This window comes from Perca fluviatilis, chromosome 8, assembly GCF_010015445.1.
Source record: "Perca fluviatilis chromosome 8, GENO_Pfluv_1.0, whole genome shotgun sequence".
NCBI lineage: Eukaryota > Metazoa > Chordata > Actinopteri > Perciformes > Percidae > Perca > Perca fluviatilis.
The window spans coordinates 39,054,650-39,079,527 of NC_053119.1; the positions used below are offsets into that span (position 1 = coordinate 39,054,650).

The following is a 24,878-nucleotide window of genomic DNA, read 5'->3' on the forward strand; positions in this document are numbered from 1 at the left end:
ACACATCAAGAAGCTAAAAATAATCAAACGAGAGAGAAGGAAATAAGTTAACATATCTCAAGACGTAAAGATTTACAGTATATACATTCTTTTTAAAAAGGTTTTGTTCATTGACCGGAAGCTTGGTCGATCCTTTGTGTTGCCGTACAGCTGTTGTTGCTCGCTGACGTCAGAGACCATCCAGGTTCGCAACACAACAGCCAACCGTTGGTCTATTCCTGGTAATCAGGTCTTTCCTACCCAGTGGCAGAATATTCCAATGGCTTTGAAGCATGGCAGAGGTCCACTCTTTGATTTAAAATGAAACTAAATAAAAAAAAAATATAGAATATGTATCTTTTTTAAACAGAAAATGTAACTTCACCTTGGGTAGTTCAATGATCTTGTCAAGATGCAAAGGGTACAAAAAAAGCTTCTTCTTTTTTTTAACATTTTTTGCTTTTAACCCCAGGGGTTAATTTTTTCTGTATCATTTTCATCATTTTATTTCTGTTTTTGAGTATTTTTTTCTGCAATACATTGAGTGCTGAAAGTTTATAAGAAAAACAAGGAAGGTTTACAGCTATTGTACATTTTATAAGCAGGTAAACAAAATGTAAAAGTGCTCTTATTTTGAAAGACTATTTTTTTTTTAGTTCCCAGTGTTTAGAAAGAAGTAGGAGGCACTTAGGTCCATCTCTATGGCGACAGACAGTCACTCAGGCCACACCTCCAGGCTCAGGATTGGAAGGTCTGGTAGCAACTCAGTTCGGTAGCATGAGTCCCGGACCAGAAGGCTTTGCAGATGGAAACATTGGAGCGTGCTGACACAGTGGCTGCTGCACATGATGTGTGTGATTTATGCACGTTGTCCTTTCTCATTGATGCACGTTTCAATGAACAGTGATGAAAAATGAAATATGTCTTACATATGGTCATGTGAACAGTGCATCACCTTAACGTTAAGCCACACCTGCCTGGTCCTTCTTTTACTGGCTGCTGTCTAGAATGTGGTGGTTTACTTTGTTAGCATGTTAGTCTTTCTTTGACATTTGTATCAGGTTAATTCTTGTGGCAGCCAAAGGGAGGCTGCTGGTTTCAGGAGTAGTCATGTCAACAAAAATACCAAAATGAAAAGATGCAACACTTCAGTTCATCTATCCATGGTTCTATGAATGAACCACCCATCAAAGATTATGATAATCATTTTGGAATAACAAATGTCATCAGAAGCAGACAGCTCCCACCCCAAAAGTAGGTCATTAAATAGATTTTTGACCCTAAAAGATTTACTTAACAGACATGTTTAGTACTTCAAAACGGTGAAGTGATGAAGATCTTCCATTTTCAAGTTCTACATGAAGGGCATTGAGTCCATTTTGGCCAAGCAATAATGGCAAGCCCAAGGCATGTACAATTATAGGCAAATAATAAAGCCTGGGTAAGATATCTTGGAACACACAAGCATCCAAATATTTAAAAAAAAGCATGAGATATCTTTAGATTACTGTGTACAGGTCCTCTTTCTAAACTTCTACGTTACACAGTGGAGGATGGTTTACTGTGTGAGGACCAGGCAAAAGTACAAGCTAAATAAGGCCTACTAATAAAGATGAAAGATGGCTCTAATGCAGGGTTTGTAAAACCAAGCTAAATTGAGCCAAACCAACCCATGCTTGACTTTCCAATGGACACAGATAAAAACAAGTCAGGGTGTGGTCAATATCATTAGGGATAGGATATTAAAAATATAGCCAAGCAGAGCCAGATTCTACCAAGCCGGGTCAGGCTTCCTCAAGCTCAAGAACCCAAGCTGCACTGATTCAAAATGAGTGAAATGAGGACATAGGCTAGGACATGAAGGTACCTACATTAGGATAATTAAACCAAACCATACCAGACCAGTACAATCAAGTTAATCCGGTTCATTCCAGCAAGCCCAGACCCAAGACATTCCCTTTGACTTTAATGTTATGCAATGCAATGTGTGCCAGTTCATTCTAATCCAGTTAAACACACATTACTCCACGTTTCCAATACTTATATGTCTGCATTACAAAGTCCATTCCGTAATCATATTTTTCTTTTTTTTTTTTTTTCTTTCCCAATTTTTTTTTGGGGGAGGGCCCACTTTTGTTACAAAGCACTTTTTTCAATCCAGTGTACTGTGTATGTATATTCCAGTGAAAATCTAGTCCGACCTAAAATACATCCAATCCTCCCCCCCCACCCCCCCATCCATTTCTATCCCAGAATGTCCAGATAGACCGGTGTAGCTTTCATCAAAGTAAACATCATCTTCTGAATGTCTTTAATGTTGAGGCGCTGTTGTGGCTCCCTCTGCCAGCAGCCCAGCATCATATCGTAGATTTCCTTTGGACAGAGCCTGGGCCGCTCCAGTACCCTGCCCTGAGTAATGCACTCTATCACCTGGAAGACAGAGAGACACACGGATAAAAAAGACATAACATATCCCCTTGTTCACAGAAAGTGTTGGTTATGCAATTATACACATTTAAACACATTGAAACTGGACTGTAGCATAGCCTAAAACACTAACATCTAGGCTGACATGAACACAATGGATGCAGGTGCATCATACAACATTGCTTTTGTTGGACTTGTGATGCATTATTTAAATGTGATTATACATGTAGTTAGTTTGTCACCATTCCTTTAATGTTGGTTACACTTCCCAATAAATTGTATTGCAGTGTATGACTATTATGTTCATACTTACCCAAAATCAAAAAGTAATTATGGGATTAACAAAGATATTCAGTTTTCTAAAATCAATGTCCCAATCCACTATTGTTGTAAAGCATTAAACAGACACTGTGGTTGCTTTTGCAATTAAATTCATCCATTATATTTATTAATAATTATATTATCTCAATGACAGTACAGTTAAATGGCAGTTATGAAATCCACAGTGAGTGCAGTAAATTCACTGTATTCTTGTTTGGATCTTGAAGACAGTATTATTCTCTGAGACTCGCTCAGTCATATCTGTTGCTCCCTGCTGTCATAGACGGTCTATTATATTTTCGTTATGCTCAGCACGTTGGGCAAGAGCTTCATTTCCTCTTTCCACATCGGGCGTGTTGCTCACGCACCATGTTTGAGTAATGGCTCATGTTTTCTGATCTGCTTTGACTTGCTGTAGATGCTGTTTGTTGGTGAATTCAGTATAATATTCATTTCCACAGCACCATCAGTACTATTCACATATTGCACGTTCAATCTTGAATAGCAATCACAAATTCTTTTTTCTGTTGCTTATTTCTTGTTCACTGTGAAGCTACTGTCAATGGAGCTCAATAACTCTGGCCTGGATGTATCACATTAAAAACCTTCTAGTGGCTCAAAGTGCACAATCCCTCGCTTACCTGAAACATCTGCAGGAAGTGCATTCATTTTTATTGACAGTAGTTAACAGTGATCCAAAGGCAAAGTAGAAACAATTAGTAAATGAAAAGAGTATTTATGTTATATAGAGAAGTTAGTGCAGCAGAATGGTGGTTATGTTATTACTCTGGTGTGGCACTTACGCACATACTTTTAACCAAGTACATTTTTACACAAGGAATTGGACTTTTTCTTAAGTGAAATATTCTAGTATTCGGACCTTTTGTATGATGATGGTAAGTCAAACTGGTTTGCATGGGAAAGAATCAGCAGGAAGAATCACCCTGTCTGCTTTTGAAAAATAGATCATGCGTGTCCTGTCTTATAAAAGCATTTCTTCACTTTCTTGGGTTAAAATAGGGTATGCCAGACAAATCACACCTTTCCAAAGTGCAGTTCTGCAGTTAAGCTGAATATTAAACAGTCCCTCCAGGATTTCGCGCTGTCGCGATCACAATAATTGACGCAAATTGCTATTCAACCGATCACCATGAATTTGGTGCAACTCGCAATTTTGACCAATCACCGCAACTTTTCCGCAAATTTGACCAATAACCACGCAGTCCCACGTGGCAGACTTTGGGTCAGTATGTGTCTCTGAGGTGTACTCTGAGAGCCACTGACCAAGCGGGAGTGAGAACAGGTTGACTAAACACACGGACGTCACCAAATTCAGCTCAGTGATGGAGGACGAGCAAGCTGCCAGTGTCAGAGCATATTTCCTCTAACAGACCAAAAAACTTATTCTTCAGATTAAATGTGAATGCCAATTGTATTTTTATTTTGCATGGTAATAAATACATTTCTGTATTTCTGTATATCCCCCCCCAATCAGTCAAGGCAGATGACCGCTCCCCAAGAGCCAGGGTCTGCTGAGGTTTCTGCCTATTAAAAGGAAGTTTTTCCTCCCACTCTTGGACAACTGCCTTTAAACTGTCAAATTTTAAAATATTTAGATTGAAGTATCAGAATTATGTTGTATTTGTGTGAATTCATATAAAGAAAAGTCCTGTTCATGATTAAATGCTCCAATTTGCCAAAACTATTAGCTGACGACTCGAGTCACAACATCACACAGGTAAATGCAATCCTAAATCATCGTAACGATGGCCGACCCTCTAACAATAGTACCCACATTTTAATATATTTTAAATATTTTAAACATTTTTCCTTTAATGTAGTTCCTATTGGTAGGTTATAAAAGTCATAAATGATTTGATACAGATGTAAACCATACATTTATACATGAGTAAGTGATGGTGTACCTCATTATTGGCGAGCTGGAACCACGGCTGCTTGCCGTAGGTGAAGATCTCCCACAGGATGACTCCGAAGCTCCACACGTCACTCTCTGTGGTGAACTTCCTGTACATGATGCTCTCTGGAGGCATCCAGCGAATAGGGAGCATGGTGTGCCCTCCCACCTGAACACACACACACACACACACACACACACACACACACACACACACACACACACACACACACACACACACACACACACACAGTCTGTCAAAGTCTTCCAGCTTTAGCTTGTACTGCATTACATCTGGTAGTGCTGTGTGGATGGTTGAATAGCTTCGGCACATTAGGTGGGGCACAACTTACAAGCAGGTATATACATATATAGCAGCAAAGACACACAAAGGAACACACGTTTTTAACTGTACACATGCGCGCACGACGCACGCACACGCAACCACACACACACACACACACACACACACACACACACACACACACACACACACACACATACACAGGAACATGAAAATGTGTGTGATGAATATCTTACACGTGATGCCTTTGGGGGATGATATAGCCAGCATTGAAACGCCACAAATATTAAGGGACACAGACATTAATCAAACTTACAAAATAGTAGTAATGATTGAATTTTGACAATCACAGGATTACAAAAATCATTTTGACTCTGGTACACAGCTTTTACTCTATTGACCCAAAAGATAAAATGACCCTGTTCATTAAAGTATATAGGAACAACTGAAAGTAGTGTGATGCCACATGCATGGGTAGGTGATTGGGGTGGATGCTGTGCATGCAACGTGCAGGACATGGACACTAGGATTTGCATCCTGAGTGCATATTCATAATTCTACCAGAGTTTTAGTGAACGGCCAGGGGCTGGGCTCCTGTACCTCCACCGAGCTAACATCTAACATTCTTTTAAACTGTATATAATTAAAGAATTACCAGTGAAGTTTCAAAAGCACTGTCATGAGCACATGCACCCTGAGACATTTCCTTATGAGTTTGTAATATAAAGCTGTATACTCAATAATGATCTTAGTTATAACACACAGCAGGCCGGTCATTTCCAATGGATCTTTCCTCTGATCACACAGGACTAACTGTGAGGATATGAGACGACGTACATGACAGCGTGCAGATCACACACACATTCATCTGCTCTCGCTGCATTCCGACTGCTGTGAAATCATAAAGCAGCTTGACTAATTTAATATTCATATGTGCGTCCTAATCAAGACTCCCATAATGAATGACCTCCAGTGTGCTGCTCACCAATCCTCCTTCCCCCATCACCTCTTCCTCCTGTCCTGCCATCCTTTACCCATTTCTCCATCATGAATTAGTCATTTCTTCAATATTCAATAAGCACTAATACAACTTTAATTTATTCTCTTATTAGTGCTCATTACTACTGTATGTGTAACCTGTCCTAGCCTTTTCTCTCTGATCATTAGCATTCACTAGCTTAAATACTTTTAAATTGTTCCAGGAATGAAAAGATGAGAGTAAAGCTGTGCCTTCATCTAATCCAATTCCTTCACAACTGAGGATTGTTCACTCCTAATATAAAGATTCTGCAGTGTTTTAGTATTATCAAACAAAAATCTACTTTATGACAGAATAATAGCAGCCTTACTACATGACATCACCATGCACTGTCTGGAAATAATTTAGCTGTATTACAATTTCATATTCAAGTTGTTGTGATGAATATAAACCCACCCCCATGAACTTGAAAGGCTAAAGAAAGCTTTGTACTCTGCAATGGACATTGGATCCACACCAACGCATTTCAATAATGACAAGCTTTCTCGTGAGAAAGTATGAATATAAATGTCTTCTTGCTGACGATCCATACGCTCACTATGTTCCAAAACACCATATTTAAACTATAATATGACTTAGTACCCAGCATCTGTCTCTGTCCAGCAGGTGCTGGTTGAAGGGATGGCTGGTTCTGTTATTCCAATGAAACAATCTCGCCAACGTTACTTCACAAAGCATCATAGGACTCTCCCACATAAATTATCCTATAGGTTTATCTTCTGACCACCAGTATGCATCAATTCAAGTTTGTTTCTGAGATATCGGGTTTTGTCTGTTAGTTTGGGATGGCAGACTGGTCTACATACTACGAATCCCACGGTGGAAGCCATATGTTGGGCTGGATTGATTCATACTGAGCCTACAGATAGGCAGGAGTCTCAGTGCGTCCTGGGTGCGTTCAGACCTGTACTTAGAGATGTCCACTTGTGATCAGATCACTCAGCACGGATGTTAACACCAGGTCTGAATGGGACCACAGAAATGAGCTTTCCATTCTAATGTAGATCCCAATGTTTTCCAACGATACCAAATGTTTCGAGCTGAATGTTGAAAATATGCATAAACTGATGCACATGACATATTAGTTATCCATATTTCCATTTGATGGGATGGTGAAGCTATCATAAACAGCCACTAACTGCAAACATCATATACTGTAGCTTCAATGGAGAGCTGGAACAGGCTGATACACAATACATGACACTGTCCGACAGAATGGGAAGGAGTCTATCCCAGATAGTTTTAACAACATTAAAGCTAAAAAAAATTCACATTTTCTTTGCACTTGCCAAAACAGGTGCCCGATTTTCATTATGTGTGGCTTTTGGAAGTCATAGTGAACAGTTCATCTTACTGAGGAGTGCTAATGACCAGCTGCTCCTGGTTGGATCTACAGTAAGTATTTCCAGCCGATTACCACTTCCAGTCATAATGTGCAACCTAAAGACTTTTTGCACGTACATTTTAATGTGACTCTGAACGCCTCATTTTGGATAATTACATCTTTAACCTGTGATGCATGTTAGTGTAATTGCAGGTGGAAAAGTGGGTTGGTAAATTAGCCTTAGTAGCCTAAAGGAAACATTCTCAGAGAATATCAGGATGCTAGTGAGCTGATTTTAATGCCAGACCTCTACCTGTCTTTCTGGAAGATGATTATGATACAGCAGATTTCAAACGCTCTGCATACATCACAATTATTCTCAGGCTTCATGTTTGAAGTCCAGGGTTTCTTCTAGCCTTGGGCTACGATCTGGCCTGAGGCTAATCCAGAGCCCCTTCCTTACTCAGCACTCAGCTCACAGCTTCGGAACAGGGTTAATTTTCAGCGTTGCTGCTATCTGTTGGAGCCCTTCTGATTCAACGCAATGTCATACTCACAGCTTGTCCGCTGCACACCCATGCTCAGTCCTCTGAGCTGTGAGGATATGATGGATCATCAAGTGTGTGGTTATTAAATCATGGCTATGAACCAATCAGACTGCTTGATTTGAGCTACATGTTTTATAACAAACTTTTACTGTTTAGCCAAGTTATTGGTTACTAATTTAAGCCATTTAATTTAATAAATGTTAATCCTTCTCTGGTGAAAAAAGTTATATATATATCACTGTACACTGAATATCTTTGGGCCTTTGGACTGTTGGTCAGACAAAACAAGAAACGTGAAGTTATGATTAGTAAGCAGAGTCTTGGTATTGTATTATAGTCTTGGAGTTTGTAAAAGTTTAAGTCTTAAGGTACGTAGACAGTCTGCAGCTTTAGTTTTCTTACATTATAAAGTCAGGGAACCCTGAATGGGAAGCGTTATCAGCATGCAGGGCAGAGGTGTGCACTCTGTCTGACCCTGAAGTCCTGGATGACTTGGATAATTCAAACGTATGGCTGAACTGCAATCTGCTCCGTCTGAGCAGCAGACAGAGTTCTGTTTGACTGCAGGCAAACAGTGAGCACAGGGAGGAGAATCACTGTAGGAAAATGATCTCCTCAGTCACTGTGGCTGTCTGAGCCTGAACTGGAGACAGACGATGCATGTTAATGTCCTGTCAGACGATATATGTGCCTGTGCACAGTCTACAGAGGAAGTTTTTTTGCTGAACTAAATTGAGAAATACTGACAAAAACATGAATTATGTAGGCTACATTTCCCAAGGATTCAAAGTCAACAACGCCGCTGTTTGTTTCTGGTTCCAACTGACAGTCAGTGTTGGTGCAGTTACCATAATCGTACCATAATCTCAACGGTGTCATTATTATTGTAACCATTAACAAAGTAGTATTTGGAACCCAATCCAAGATGTTTCCCAAAGCTTAAAGCCGATACATATATATTTTCATTTGTTATTTCTAGACTCCAAGCTGACAGTGTCACAGTAAATATATACAAAAAATTAAATCCAAACAACTGGATAAGGGTGGAGGAGAGTGCACATGAGCAACATAAACCAGCTCACCGCTGATGAAGGTTAAAATGAAAAGAGAGTCAGCTGCTGTCTACCAGCAACCCTGCTGGGAGCAGCCATTCAAAAGAAAACAGTCCACAGAAGCTACTTAAGAGGATGGGACTCAATGGAGTCATTGGCATTTACTGCCAAATACAAATGATTTCCCACCATGCCAATTACAGTGCTGAGAGAGTCTCCTGACAATCCCTATAAGCCGCTGTTGCCATCATCAATGAAGACAGACCTCTTCTATGTAGGCAGCAAACGTACAGTGGGCAGCATCTGGGACCCACATGATCATTTCCAACACTTCGTCTAGGGTCCACGGCTCATTACTACATTACAAATCCTTAAAGAAAGACAGCTGCAGGCAAAATTATTTAGAGAAGCTATACAGTGACTCGTAATGTGACGGCCAGTGCAGGTAGCAGTGTCCTCTCCTACAGCTATTGTACACCCGTACATTTTAAGAACAAAACCAGTTAGTGTGGTGCGGAAGCAGACAATGAAAACCTTCAAAGGCGAGTCTGCATTGGTGATGACTTGTAATGCTCCACATCTAACCAAAGGGGCACATACTACCATACTGGATAACCAAGGAAGCATCATATGAAGTCATGCTGCTTTGTTAACATTATTTTGGTCATGAACATGAACCAATATATTTCCAAATTATTTTTAAACCACATGATTCAGTACAGTAAAACATAATGAACCGTTCATTTGTCTCTTTAACCATTTGATCAGCCCTACAGACTGACCCAAGTCAAACAAACCAGCATTGCTGTAGTGGCATCTCACCCGTATACGCCGTATTTTGTCGTTTTATGGGAACGTGCACAGAGCCTGATGAAGAACTGGCTTACTGGTACAGCCCTCTGGTGTGTCACCCCCACAGCACTGTTATCAGCTGCTCAAACAATAAATTTCACCTTTGGAAAACAATGGAATGTCAAGTTTAGCCCTAAAATCTGAAGTCTTGGAGCAGCCCTCAGAGGCTCCAGTGTTTCTGAGCCTGTTCTACTTAAACAGCTTGATCAGTAGTGGGGCTCATCCTGAGGATTTTTGTTCCAGACTCATTCAAATCAAACTTGTGCATCCTTGTGGTAGAATGTGCTCAGCTCTGCCTTTTTTATTTATCACATCTGTTATGTAATAATACGCCACACAGTGTTTTTTCCATGACTGTAATGATGATCAGAAGGTTTGCCTTGTCAGGTGGTTCTTAGCCCCTCATCATCCATTACAATCATGGGCCATACGTTATATGTTTATAGACACACACACCATCAGCCAGATGTCAATATATCTGGATCCCTGTGTACATGAGATGATGCTCATTTTTCATTTTGGAGAAAAAAAAGGTGTGTTATGAAACAAACAGGCATATTCTTACCCTGTAATAATCTGTGCTGTAGATGTCTCTGGACATGCCAAAGTCTCCTATTTTCACCAGAAGGCCATTCCCCACCAGGCAGTTCCTGGTTGCCAGATCGCGGTGCACAAAGTGTTGAGACGCCAAGTAGATCATGCCAGCTGCAATCTGACTGGCTATGTGAAACATCTGGGAAAGACCCAGCTCCCCATTGGTCTGCAGAGGCTGTCCGTCCACCAGGATCATGGCGTCCGGCCCGTGGGCTCTGAGGAGACCGAAGAATAGAATTAATAAATTATGTATAATACACCTGACTGCTGACCATTTTCAAAAACATACAACTGATTAGATTTCCTTCCTTTGAGCAGCGTGCATTTTAGTATAATATGAAAATGAACCTGAAGACCCTTGACACATGTTATCATTTAAAAACCTTTATGGTTTATGGTGTGTGTGTATGTGTGTGTGCGTGTGCGTGTGCGTGTGTGTGTTTGTGTGTGTGTGTGTCTGCGCGCGTGCGTGTGTCTGTTAGAGCATGGTGGTTTGGAGGGTAACTGGTTCTGGCTAAATTAGCAGTATGTCCTGTAAGAATTCATGCCAGCACTTTAATGGAACACACAATTACTGAGCTGAAATTAGCATCTAAGGCACAGAGACTCACTGAAACACTGCAGTCCCATACACATACATACACACACACACACACACACACATTAAACTGGTAGAGTCCACTTCCTGACGTCCGACTAAGTACCAATGTTCTATTCTGCAGGGCAAAGCATCCTGGGAGCAAATAACATCTAATCACAGCAGACATAATGCAGCTCATTAGCTTAGCAACAGCAATTTACAATTTAGGCATTTAGGCATTTAGCTTGTCTGTGATCCAGAGCAGCTGGCAGTGGCTGAGCAGGTAGGCTGCAGAGTTGTACTCAGCGAGAAAAAAAAACAAACTCTCATGTAGTGAATCCCAAAGTTCCAGCTCATGTGTTGTGAAGTGGCTGTATGCTCATTCATGCATTCTTTATATTTGGGAACGGCTCCGAAAGCATTATTTCAACCCGAAGCATTCACTAGTGGGACACTTGATTACAGAGAGTAATCCATTATATATTACTCTGCAATTAAAGGCATGATTTCAATAACGTTGCACTGCTCTTTCAGTATTATAGCACATGTCGGGATAGATGCCCAGCTGTTCACGTATCAACCAACACATTAAACTCTCTTTAATTACAGGCTTATGTCACTACATGTCATATGGTTATATTTTCAGGACAGGGTGTGCAAAAATGTTTTCTATTTTAAATGTTTTCCATTTTAAATGTTTTAGTTTTTTCCTGTGTATGTGTTTTTTTTAACACACCACAACCATCTCTTAATGAATAGATCAACCCTGTCTCCAAGAAATTAGGTTAATATACAAATTGCCTAATACATTTTGGAGGATATGTTCACCTCACAGAGATCACGCTAGGTGTTCTTCCTGCGTCCCATGACTGAAGTTTAGGCTCCACAGCACTTAGCTGCAGGTTAGTGACAGCTTTTAGCTTTGGTTAAATATTGAAAAAGTAAACACGTCCTTACTCCTGTCACTGGCCACTTTTTCAATATTTAACAGCAAAAGCTTTGAGCTGACTGAACATAACCATTAAACATCATGCTTTAGTTTCCAGATATTCAAAAAACAATGATTATCATTATGCAGACACTGTACGTTATGTATGAAACTATTTCTCATTACGCTCATAAACATACACCATACATCAGGGAAGCTTGTAGTCTTTCAAAACGTATACTGTTGCAAATAATAAATAAATAAAAATATTTATTATCCTACTTTTTTGTAGGAGAAAAAAAAGAGAAAGTGCTGATGTACAGATTTTGTCACTCCTATTGTTTAAAATCATTATTTCCAATCGGGATGAAAATATTTTATTGTTTTATCGCCACTACTCCCATCATACTTTGGGTGTTGTAAACAAAAAAGTGTACGGCGGCATTTAAATCTGTTAATTACCTATAAAGTATATGTATAATCTCAATTAAGATAAATAAATAAAAAGGCCATCTAATAATCAATCAAAGCGTTGATCAGCAGGCTGACTGTAGGCAGCTCCTGCTGGTGAAATAAACAGAGCAGATGGAAACACCTCATTTCATTAAACAGCACTGCATCTCTTCATCCAAACAGATTGAATTCCTCAGCCGTATTTAATCAAAAGGCATTCCAAAGGTTTACCAAACACAAAAGATGATGAGACTATACGATTCTCCAGCAGCAGGTTGGGCTCAGAAGACAGCATTGACGTCAACATAATGGACAAAAAATTGACATTTTCAACTCAAACAACAAATTGGTGTTGAAATCCACTCCAATGTTACTTCTTATGGTAATCTGCTTCTCACAGGGCTACAGGTTGGAGAGAAATGAATACCTGCAGAAATGTTCTGAATGGACACGCTTCGTACAGGTCACAGAACACTGTTAGATTCTGGAGCGCTCTTCAACACAATCATCTCAACACCAAAAGAGGGAATATGTTTAGAAGGAATTCTGTTCATTAGTCATGTTCAAATGAAGCTTCATGAAGCATTCTCTTTACTTCCTGAGCCACTAGATGGCACTCTCTGTTCAACTAATTTAAAGCACACTGAGTTGTCGTTCCTTGAGCCGTTTCCTTTAAACCAGTAGTGATCTAGTGGGCTCAGAAGATACTTCATGAAACTGAGGGTTCATGAAGCTTCATATAGACATCACTACTGTTCATTCCTCCAGCAGAGGTCCTCACAGCTGGATAACAACTGGAGCTGTTCTGGAGGCTTTGATGTTGGTTTGTTGTTTCATGTGTCACCATTTGTATGTACGAGTGCTAATCCTGGCTCCATGGTTGTGATGCTGTTGAAAAGGTTAAGAAGCCACTTGGTCTGCAATAACTGTAGTCTACAGTATATCCTTGACGTTCCACTGCCGGGGATTTCTCTGTTGCCACGGAAAATCCACCGGATTTCACTCATTTAGGCCGGATATCCGTTGCCTTGGGCTTCCTTTTTGTTGGCATTTTAAATCCAGACAGCTAGCTAGACTATCTGTCATATCTGAGTTTTCTGTTGCACGACTAAACATACACATGTTCTACCAAAACAATTTCCTTCCAAGCCTATTTTGCTTTTTTTCCGGTGCCTAGCTCTGCTCAAGACGATTGTGATTGGTTTAAAGAAAACCAGAGCACGTTTTCCTCCCAACCTTAAATGCTATGTGGCATAGCCAGACTCTCCTTCAGCGCGCTTTGGAGGAGGGTCTGGCAAAGTGAGACTACAATAACTGGTTCTGTTTTGGAGGCGCTGCTGCAGAGGTGTACACATCCCCGATCAAACATGTGTCCTCTCCTTGTTTGTTTCATTAGCAAAGATCAATGAACCCAGCACAGTGACACTTTGAGCTGTTGTCTGTATCCTTTCTGTCTGTCAGGGAGAAGAAACTGGAACAAGACTGGATGACCATGACTCTTTTCTAGAGAAACTGTAGGTGGAAATACAGAAAACAAATGCAGTATACTATTTCAATGTGTAATAATTTTTTTATAATTACACATTTATATCCTCTGCTGCTGCTCATTTATAGGTTGAAGCTAAAGGCTGTCAACATGCCTTATGGTGACACAGATTTCTGGCTTCTGGGCCAACTTCAGGTGATGAAAGATATAAATTCAATCTTTGAAAGACCTTTACCGACAGCGCTGTAAAATTTACTCTCAAGCTAACATGCTTATAAGGAAGTCTTCCATGTGCTCTGACTCTGTGAAGTGTTCTCTGTTTAGAACCTACATCACACCGCTATACACTGCTCAATTGTGGTCTAACTATAAGAAAAAGAGTATGCAGAGACTTAAGGTAGCATACAATGATGCAATGAGGCTGCTGCTCCGTGTCCCTAGGTGGCATAGTGCCAGCCATTTGTTTGTGTTCACTAGAGTGCCAACCTGTGAGGCACTCTTAAGACAACTGATGTTTAGTTTCATGTGTCGCCTGTACAAGTCAGAGAACCACATAATTGAAGCTTTAGTCAGCCCTGTGAAAAGCTGTTATAGATACACTTCTAGGTTAAGACAGCATTGTTGCAATAGCCTGTATATCCTATAGGTTAATATGTAATTATTATGTATTTTTGTATCTCTTTTTTTATTTTTTTTATACTGTATTATGTGTTATATGGACCTGGGCCTGCAATAAAGCTTTATTATTATTATTATTATTATTAGTAGTAGGTATCTATAACTTTACTGACTGCAGATGTTGAGATCTGAACCTCACCCCCCTACAGTAGTACCCAGGAAGACTTTAGAATATGGATGCAGCTCAATATTTTTAGTATCAAGTGACAATGTAAATGGTGTCTCTGGTAGTGAGAAATATCAGCTGAATGTGCAGCTCCCCTCAGCAGCTGGTTCCAGTGAGAAAGATAAACTCGTTGTACTCTACCTGCTCAGCAGCAGACAGAAAGACAGACAGTCAGACAGACTAGCTGGTGAACATAGAGGAGTATTTAGCAGCTACAGAGACAGATGTTTCCCTCAGGAGACTAAAAACAGATGAAAGTGAGAGAATATTGAATACATTCATCAGGTGGACACAGACACAACCATGACAAATGAAGAATTATGTTGCTCTGTAACTGCTGCATAGTTCACCATATCAACGTTTAAGCTGATGATATGTCAGTGTTGTTTCTGCTGCCCCGAGGGGAAAAAAGAAATCACTTATTCCCTCAGTGTTTCACAACTTCAAAAATGACTCTTTTAAATGATCACAATTTCAATTATAAGTACATATTTGAAAGCTAAGAGTCGTACCAAAATATTATTATGTCATTGCCAATCAGCAGCTCGACCAGAGAGCAACTAATGATCTAGTCATACATTCTTTGTGCAAAGTTGACATTTTTAGCTTGAGGGGGGTTAAGCTTATGGAGTGTCCTAGGTGTTCATCCTCTGGTGGGCATGAATGTGCTCAATGAATCAACCCATTAGATTTTAATACGTGTAAGAGAAACATTTTACCAAACAGTGAGGAAAAAAAAAGAATATTAATACATATCTACAGCAGATCTGGTGAGTATTTCTTAGGAAACCTTGTAATGGACCAAACTGTTGGTGGAGGGGAACCAATAAGATATATCTGCAGGCTTCTATTTTTCTTTGTCTCCGCCATCAATCCCCATGTTTCTGCTACAGCACTTCTACACTATTGTAACTCTTCTATACAATTTTACATACTGCTGTGGGTGGAACAGTTCCCTTTGTTAGTGTGTCACTCTATCAGAGAGACTCGTTCATCCATCACTGTGGGGCACATGACACAGCTCTAACAGCTCTCACTCTGACTGTGGTGACAGAGCCTTGCATTTATTTTAAAACTTTAAAACAGCCTGGCACGAGTCTGTGGGGATTTCACCTTTAAAGAAGGAAAGTGAGGACATAAAGGAAGAAGGAAGACTACTTAACAAGCAGGTGGTTGTAGTCTGGTGACGAGGTCCAACCTGCAGTAGTTCACTGAGACAGGCCCATCCATCACTCAGTGTCTACCAGCTAACACACTGCTCTCTGCTCCACACACACACATACACACATACAGACATACACATAGTGTGGGGAAGCTACTTTAAAGCTCTGCAAGCTACCAATGACTTCACAATGGTGGAAGTTCTCTAGAGTAAAGCTACACAGGAGAAGGCTGAGAAGTTCAAACTACTTTGTAAAAAACTCATCAAAATGATTAAATCAATGTACATGTACAGAAGCCCTGAGAGGCAAGCAAGACATTTTTGTAGGCTCATTTTTTTTCATGTGTGAAAAGAAGTGACTTTTTGTTGTAGTACTCCTTTTAGCCACAAGAGGCTGACGCGCTCCACTACCCCATGTTCTGTTCTAAAAAGGACGGAAAGCATTCATGTTTTCTTCCAGCTGAGTTCTAATTTCTCCACGCTATCTTAACAAGGTGTGTAAGCAGGTTATGTAACATTACTGTCATGTCTTTCTTTTGGCTAGAAACACATTTTAATCAGTGCTAATCTGCCATTACCTTGTGTTTAGAGTGCATGAAAAAAAATTAAATTTAAAACATAGTAAAGTCAACAAAGTGAAGTGACAGCTGAATAAATCTCTGCCATCAGACTTCATTTGAAAACTATCCAAACTCTAACATTAAGTGTAAAAAATAATTTTGATAGTGTACTCAAATGAACTTGTCACCAACAAGTCACTGGAAGGTAGAAAAATGGAAAATGAAAATTTGAAAATGACACCGCCAATGGTATAAATTGGGAAAATGGTTGTCAGTTGTGAAAGTTGTGACAGTGTAAAACCATCAGGAGACCGCTTTAAAATATTATCCTATGTGTTGCAGGAAGTGTATTGTGTGAAAAATGACTTGTATGATGTATTTGATCTCCTTCACAAGACTTAACACTCATAACAATATAATAATAATATTTACATAATACTCACATATTTAGACAAACCTTTGTTACCACAATGGATTTGTGTAAGGACAAAGGAAATACTTACCTGCTTTGGATGGTTTCATGGCTTTGGCTCCCACTTGTAACTCTATTACCAGAGTCCAAGCCTCTGGGAATAAATGTGGTGGCTCACCTGCGTGTTCGTCTGCTAAACTCACCTGAGAAACTTGTTGAGATCTCCGTGCTTCATGTACTCAAAGACCATGATCAGAGGGTCTCCATCCACACACACACCGTAGAACTTGACTATGTGCTCGTGCTGCAGGTTGGTCAGCAACTCAGCCTCGCGCTGGAAATCCTTCCTGGCTGCAAGAGTGGGGTCCTTCAGAGTCTGTGGACAGTAAGACAGAGAGAGACATACAGACAGACAGACAGAGAGAGACAGAGAGACAGAAAGACAGACAAAGACAGACAGAGAAAGAGACAGAGAGATAGAGTGGATTACTCGACCAAATCGTAGTAGCCATGGAAACACTCCTATCCCTCCTGTGTCCTGACGTTAGTGTCTGTTCTCTCGCTTGTAGTTGTAGTAAAACCTGATACAGGTTCACCTTTATAGCAGGAAAAGCTGCAATTTAGTCCTTGTAAGCAGCCGTGAGGTAGGAGGACAGTTGATAATGATTATTTAAAAATAACACAAACAATGCTGTATTTGATGTTTCTATGATTTGATAACATCTCTTTTTAAAAACAAAAGGCCAATAAAGATTATTTGAATAAAATGTAATTTATCTGATATCCAGACTCTCTCTCCTTTTTTTTCATGAGAATCTTTTAAATCATCTCCAGCTGTTTGTCCATCCAGCTGTGATCGCTGATCCAGCGATCACACCTTGACCTAAATGAGCAGACAAAAATGTGGCACCTCAAACTGTGTTCACAGTGCACACAGCCTCCATTCTGAATGAGTGCACGTGGCTACGTGCTGCTCTTGCCTCTGTTGTATACTGTGTGTAATGTTTGATGACACTGGTGTAGTCAGCAGATATCCAGGCCAATACTTCCTCTTCTGTGCCCCACAGAGAAATAAAAGAATCAATAAAATAAAATGCTAAATCTTTGCAGACGACAGCCGATGAGTTCTGAGATTACATTTCTGCCAATGTGTTCCAACTCTTTTGCTCTCCACATGGAATATTTACCTGCATGCAACCAAAGCCCTCTCAAACGTAATTGGCCAATACTACTTGGACTAGAAACGGAAAGCAGAATGCTTCCGATACTAAAATCTGCTCCTGTTTCCTCCAGATTATGCCTTCACATGCAGATATCTGTTGACAGAGGTTAGGGGATGTGTGCCCTGTCTGTGTCACTGAGCACAAGCATTTCATTGTCTTTTTATCACACGTGACAATATGGTTGAACTTGATAGAGCAGTAATATGTTGTTCTTCAATTGTTTTTAAAGAGTGAAGTTATGAAGAAAACACGGAGTTCACAGAGGAATGGACAGAGAACATCCTGGCAACCACATCTTGTGTGTCTTGGTTAAGGCGGGTAACAGGTACAGGCCAACAATGCCATTGTCCCACTATGATGCCATTTACACTGAGTAACTTTATGCGTCTTGGGCGAATGGGATAGCTGGTGATGGCCAAATGAAGCTTCATTTGGCCATCACTAGGGATAGCGTTCTATGTCAAAAAAGGTGTAGAAGCTTTCAAACTGGATTCAAGATGTACTTAAATCCAACTTCCCACCCCAAGGTGGGTTGAGATGCTTTTAGCCAGAAGTTAAAAAGGTGTGAACATAACTGTCTCTCCAAGACACGTTTGTAATCTATGCTCCTCCCAAGTGAAACTACGTCAGTTAGCAGTCGTTGAAAACAGCTACAGTGTCCATGGTCTGTCCCTGTCCTACCTGTCTCATTAAAGCGACAGGAGAAACAGGGCTCCAGTTGTCAATACATACAGCCCCACAGAGGGGCACTAAGCTGCTGGAGCCTTGATCTGATACCTGATCACTTCAAGCGCTGAGTGAACTGTGTGGGTGAGAGCCTGTGAAGACCATAAAACATTCGTCTTGCCTGTATTTCATGAAAATGATTCATTCATGTGTTGGCTTATGGATAGTTTTTAGCTAACCTAACTGTTATTGTTGTAAATAAACTGTGTAAGAAGTGTAGAAGTTCTTCTTCTGGCGTTTTTGGCAGATAAAAACCAGATGGACTGTAATCAGGTTCATGATCTATCTATCTGTAAAGTGTCCTGAGATAACTCCTGTTGTGATACTACTATGCTATAAATAAAATTGACTTTAATTGAATTGAATTGATATGATCAACAGAGATGCAAAAATGTGTCTGAGCATACACGGAAGAGTCTTACATCTGATTTGCTCTTTTAAAATGTTGTATGTGTTCTATGTAGGGTAGGTTCTACTTTGGAAGAACTTGTACATTAATGGCAGTATGCAGAATACACTGTAGCTCAACGTGAAGCATTACATTGATAGGAGTGGTAGAGTCTAAAAAGTATATGCAGGTAACAGTAAAGTACGAGGGTTTACACAAAGATGTTTACTGCTCCTTCATTATCCCTCTCTGGTCCTCTCCATGAACACTACAGTGTGCTCTACTTTCTTTCAACAGAGAAAAGTCCTCAGGGGCCAGAGCAGAGATTCTTCTTCTTCAGTAAATGACAATAATGAGTTGAAACACTTTGATTACTGTTAATAGCTCTAATAGCAGTCCTGCTGCCATGGTTCCCTTCTCGTTAATCTCCCTCACATGTCTTCTCTTTCCCTCTCAGAGCCTTGTTAATGCTCCCAACTCTTCTGCTGATATAATTTGCAGAATATATGTGCCATTGTAACCTTTGAAAATAGTTGATTATAAAAGAGACTTTATATTTAATGGATCTGATGCAGAGATATCCCATTCAACATATCACATGTTGGGAGGTGTTAACAGATGATCTCTGTCATTAGACAGACTCTAAACAGTGATTTTAAATGTTTTATTTAGAAATTTCAGATATAAACATGAGGCTAAATAACTGAATAAATTACAGACGCAGGACTTTTTCCCTGCGAGGCCCCACAACCTGGATATGGACAGATAGTGACATGTATTAATAGTGTGAGACCAACAAAAAAGGACATTTTCATGTATTTTGTCACTAATGTTTTTTCTTTCTCATGATATGAATCTATTTTGCAATGTTCATGCTTTGGGAGAGATAAACAGAGTAAATGTCACAATTTTTAGCCTATATGTCTTAACATTTGGGTGAATGTGTACCATGAATATCATGTTGCATTAGTTCATAGCAGTTCCTGTTTTCACTGTAACCGTGGATACAGACATCAGTGACTGACTACCTTGATTCCGAAGTCTAAACATAAAGATTATGAGGCAATATTTGAAGTTATATATCTATGATTTCTGTCCTCGATAAACATACAGTAAGCGATATGGCGGAAAAGTGGAACTGATTCCAGCAGGATGTGGATCTCAACAAATATGTGTAAACTTGGATTATAATGAATTAGTAAATTTTGAAATGAAGAATATTATACGTGCCTGGAAAGAATGATTTAGAAAAAAATGCATTAGTGGAAGTATGTCTCTCCCACACTCACTGTTACATTGTGTTCTCGCTATCATTTTGTTCAACACGTAATTATCCTGTCATCCATATTTTCATGATTACAAGCAAACTTTCAAAATGTAGCTCTATTTATGTCCTATTCAGGAAAGGGAATCAAATGGGGAATATAAAATATGTCTGGTTGTTGTTTATGTGTATGTGTGCTGCAGGTAGGCTACACATCCGTTTACTTTACTTTAGAAGTCAGTGCATTTAAAATATGTCAGCACAGACTTATGCAGGAATGTAAAGTAAATGTGTACATGAACTAATGTTGTAGCTGTGTACACATGGGCATCTTGTGTGTGTGGATCTGGGCTGGGATCCAGTGAAATGTTTACATTTTTTCTCACATTTTTTACTTGGGTCATTTCCTATATTGAGAACAGTTTCCAAACGGACCAGAGTTTGATTGTTTGGTCCGCACCAGAGTTCCAATGAGCTTTCAAACGAAACGCTCCCGGGTTCGGTTCGAACGGACTCTGGTGTGAAATCTGGAGCTGCTCCGTAGCCAATGAATGGGAGACTGATAATGTACCGTTCTCAGTTGTGAAACAGATGTACCCACATACACACATTAATCTCTATGGTAACGTAACTTCAATTAGGTCATTCCTGAAGTCTACACACCATGCTAACTGCAGAGGAAGTGGAGAGACTCTGCTTTCCCATAATGCTTTGCAGTGAAGACATGTACATAGCTGGCACTAATTACTGATTGAATTAGAGATGGGCCTGGACTGCCCTTCATTGGTCTTTCAAAAGGAAATATCCTTTGGCACAATTATTATAAATACTAATTGACCTGTCATGCATCAACATACTAAGGAAATAATTTGAATAAAACATCAATGATCAATAATTAATGAAGAGATGACTTCCTGAACCTTCTTGTCAACCCAATACAAGCACACAGTAGAATTTTACAAATGAAAATGAAATGTTGTGGGCTGATTCATTTAGATTCAGTATGATATGACGCTCCTTAAAGACTAATCCAGGTTGTAAGCAGAAGGAAACAGGCTGCCATTACTGTGGTGGCAACTCATTTGGTTAATACGCACAATAACATTCTGACTTCTGAAGCACTTGTTTTTGGCAAGAAATATGTCCAGGTGATGCTGTTAAACCTCCTACATGTTAGGACGTACTGCTTGATTTGTAGATGCAGGACCAAAATCATTGAGATGTAGAACATCCAAAAACCTAGTACTAGTACTGTAGGTACTGTACTGGAAAAATACTGTGTGTGTGTATGTGTTTCTTTGTGTATGTATGTGTGTGTGTGTTTGTGTGTCTCAGATAGGGCTAGTTGTATGGATGGCAACATATAGAATCATGTTGCAAAGGCCAATCAATCGTACAGGATTAAAAAGGCTGCAGCTGTAATCCCTCTATATCCTCACTGAGACAGTCGGCCATGTTACCATTAATAATGGCTGCTGTACAACAGATTCTCTGTCTTCAACATATGGCATGTTATTAATCTAATCCATGCCATATTAGCTATATATTAGCTTAACTGAGTGTTAAAGTCATAAACTGCACTGATGGTTTTCAACTCCTGTTATTTCCTTTCATATGTATTTTACATTTGCAGAACAAATGTTTCACACTTTATCACAAGCTGTGTGTGTGAGTATGCACCTGCACACTCCACACTTTCACATCAAATACAATCAATGATTTCAAACTTCAGTTGTATGTTAGGCAGAGCTGTATAGTAACGGAGTAGAACTACTTCACTACTGTACTTAAGTACTAAAAGGCTGTATCTGTACTCTACTGGAGTATTATTTTTTTCTCCTACTTCCACTTTTACTTGAGTACATATTTTCGATGAGTTTAATACTTTTACTCCAATACATTTTTAATGTGCTGCATCGTTACTCGTTACTGTTGTGAATGCCTCACGCTACGGAGACTGTGTAGGTTACAGTAATTTCCGTCTGCTTTTTCACCACTAAATTCACTTCTGAGACGTCTAAAGGACTTGATGAAGGCTTTAATGTGGCCATTATGTCCTTTAAAGTGCAGAGTGAAAGGTGCTGAACGTTATTGAGCAAGGCAGATGGGTTTCAGTGTAGAGAAGCAGGTTCATTAGTGGCATGACTAATCTGGAGTTTTATTATCATGTATTATCATTTATTTTGATTGTGAAAAAGGATAAAAATTGCTCAAAGATCATTAGATTGGCTTCAGTCTGTTGTCTAGGAGGTGGGTTGATAATGGATTCAATGGTTTTAAAAATAATTCTGGGGTCATGACGGTTTGTTGAAATACGTATAAGTGAAATAGGAGGACCTGGTTTCTTTTACAGTTTTCTGATAGGTAGACAATAGGTATTAGTTCTTTCATAATTTAAATGTATAGTCCGCATTTTCTCTTTATTTTCACTCAGCTTGTCTGCATTTTCCCTTTATTTCTCAGGTGTTGTTATTTAGCTAAGACATGCTGTGAGTTGAGTTGAAGTGCTATGGAGTCAAGTGCGGCTTTAAAAGTATTATTGAAGTTTGTTAGTAGTTCTTCTGTAGACATACAGACATCACACCACAGAGGTGGACCTCAGTCTGCTCTTGTTTAGTGTCATCACAGAAAATTAGTTTGCTCGCTCATGTAGAGTGAAATGAACTGAGCATCCTTCTGTCGTGGTGCATCTGGACTTTAGCCAAACGTCTGTAGAACTGTGACAGCTGCTGCTGGCCACTTCAGAGAGTATCATCACATTACTATTCAATAAGCTCCAACTGCATGTCCTCCTCTACTCCCTCAACAATAACTGAGAACTAAAAAAGTGAGGTCCAACCACTGAGGGTTGCTCAGCTGTGAACATTTTCTTTCAAAAAGAGGACAATTTCAGATATCAGAGAATAGAAACGCTCCAGAACTGTCCCACGACTAAGCCAGCACACATCTTAGTGGTAGATTACATCCCAGTGTTGTGCATCAATTTCTCAAAGAAAAGCCCAAAACTCCTGCTGATTTAGCGCTCTTTATTAGATGAGGTGAATAGTTTTCATCACTGTACTCATCACATGGAACAGCTCAGTGGCTTTAGAGTGATGTAACCCCGACTGACTGATGGGAAACACGGACTGGACTCACATGACTCAGACTCAGATGTAAACGTATATCTGTGAGCACACAAGTTCCATCAGTTAGATGGATGTCCACCAGGCATAATTTGCCCAGCGTACTTCCTGGGGGCTTTAATTTGACATAGCGGCCAGACAGTGGAATTTTTTTTAGCATCACATCAACTCTTGCGAAATAACCCATCATACTATCAGAATTGTATACAATTAAATCCTCTCAGAGGAATGAACGGGGCTCCAACTCCAACGATGCATCCAGGTTTTATAATCCATCCATGATTTCCACACATTGCTTTCTCTGCTCCTCAGAAAGGCAGATGCTGTGTTTATACACCCCCCCCCACACACACACGCACACACTGTCTCTTACCTTTACAGCCACCAGCATCTTGTCCTTGGTCGGGCTCAGGTTGTAACATTCAGCGAGGAAGACCTTGCCGAAGGCTCCTTCTCCGAGCTCCCTCTTCAGAATAATGTCCCTCCGTTTAATATGCTGAACATCTGAGAGGGACAGAGACACAGGGACTGAGTTGACATCCATTACTATCAGTCTTTATGCTACTACACAGCCACTAAAAAAATGGCCTGAATCCTTCTTCTACTTCTTCTTTAGGATAACGCTCAGTTCAACCACATTAGAAACAACAGTTTATTTTGTTGGAAAACTTTTCACCAAAGAAACAGAAAACAAAAGTCTGTGGATTACCTCCAAGGACACTCTTTCTGGAAAGACATGTTGAATTTTGTAAATGTCATTATCTTTCTATGTTTAATTTCCACCACTAAATTCACCTGAAATGTATCGAGGTGGAAGCTGAACCTCAGAGACACGTAGCTCAAATCAAATGAGTTGACTGCTGACTGTTTCAATCCAAGCACCAGCAAGAGACAATCATCTTTTCAGGACAAACCAGCAGTGTTGTGCCTGAACGCGTTCATTGAACGATAGTTCATGAACTCGTTCATATTTTGGGCGAACGTGAACTGAACGTACTGTATTACTGCCTGATGAACGTTACTGTAAACTTGTTCATTCTGGTGTCTGTGAACTGGGTGCCAGATTTCTATAGAGCCTTCCAGGCGAAAACACACCATAAACAGGCCTTAATATGTAGCGGAAGAAACACCCAATCTGGTAACACCAGCCACCACTGTCGCACCGCCGCATGCGTCATCAAAACAAAAAAGCAGATATGGAGGCGACGAAGCAGCAAGGAGGCGTCTTATGATCATTTAAACGAGTTTGATGACAAGGTTGGTGAGGATGGGAAAAATCTGACATTTCTGTGCAATCTTTGGCCGCCGGCTTTCAAAAGCAAAATCCGCACTTCAGTCACATCCACAGCAAACCGGCACATTGAACTGATTG

At 39.9% G+C, this 24,878-nt stretch overlaps 1 protein-coding gene across 3 annotated transcripts in view; it reads right to left on the minus strand.

Annotated features, from left to right (window-relative positions):
* Window positions 1-2,222: 2,222 nt before the first annotated feature.
* ntrk3a (neurotrophic tyrosine kinase, receptor, type 3a) overlaps window positions 2,223-24,878 on the minus strand; it is a 143,140-nt gene continuing 120,484 nt past the window's right edge. For 2 of the 3 annotated variants that reach the window (XM_039809718.1, XM_039809716.1), the window contains 6 exons: window positions 23,880-24,010; window positions 16,984-17,156; window positions 10,327-10,570; window positions 5,183-5,191; window positions 4,653-4,811; window positions 2,223-2,409 (listed from right to left, as the gene is read on the minus strand). In XM_039809718.1, the coding sequence (XP_039665652.1) occupies window positions 2,224-2,409; window positions 4,653-4,811; window positions 5,183-5,191; window positions 10,327-10,570; window positions 16,984-17,156; window positions 23,880-24,010 (902 nt within the window). In that variant the 3' untranslated portion in view covers window position 2,223. The remainder of the gene's footprint in view (window positions 2,410-4,652; window positions 4,812-5,182; window positions 5,192-10,326; window positions 10,571-16,983; window positions 17,157-23,879; window positions 24,011-24,878) is intronic. The other variant, XM_039809717.1, reaches the window with a different exon arrangement.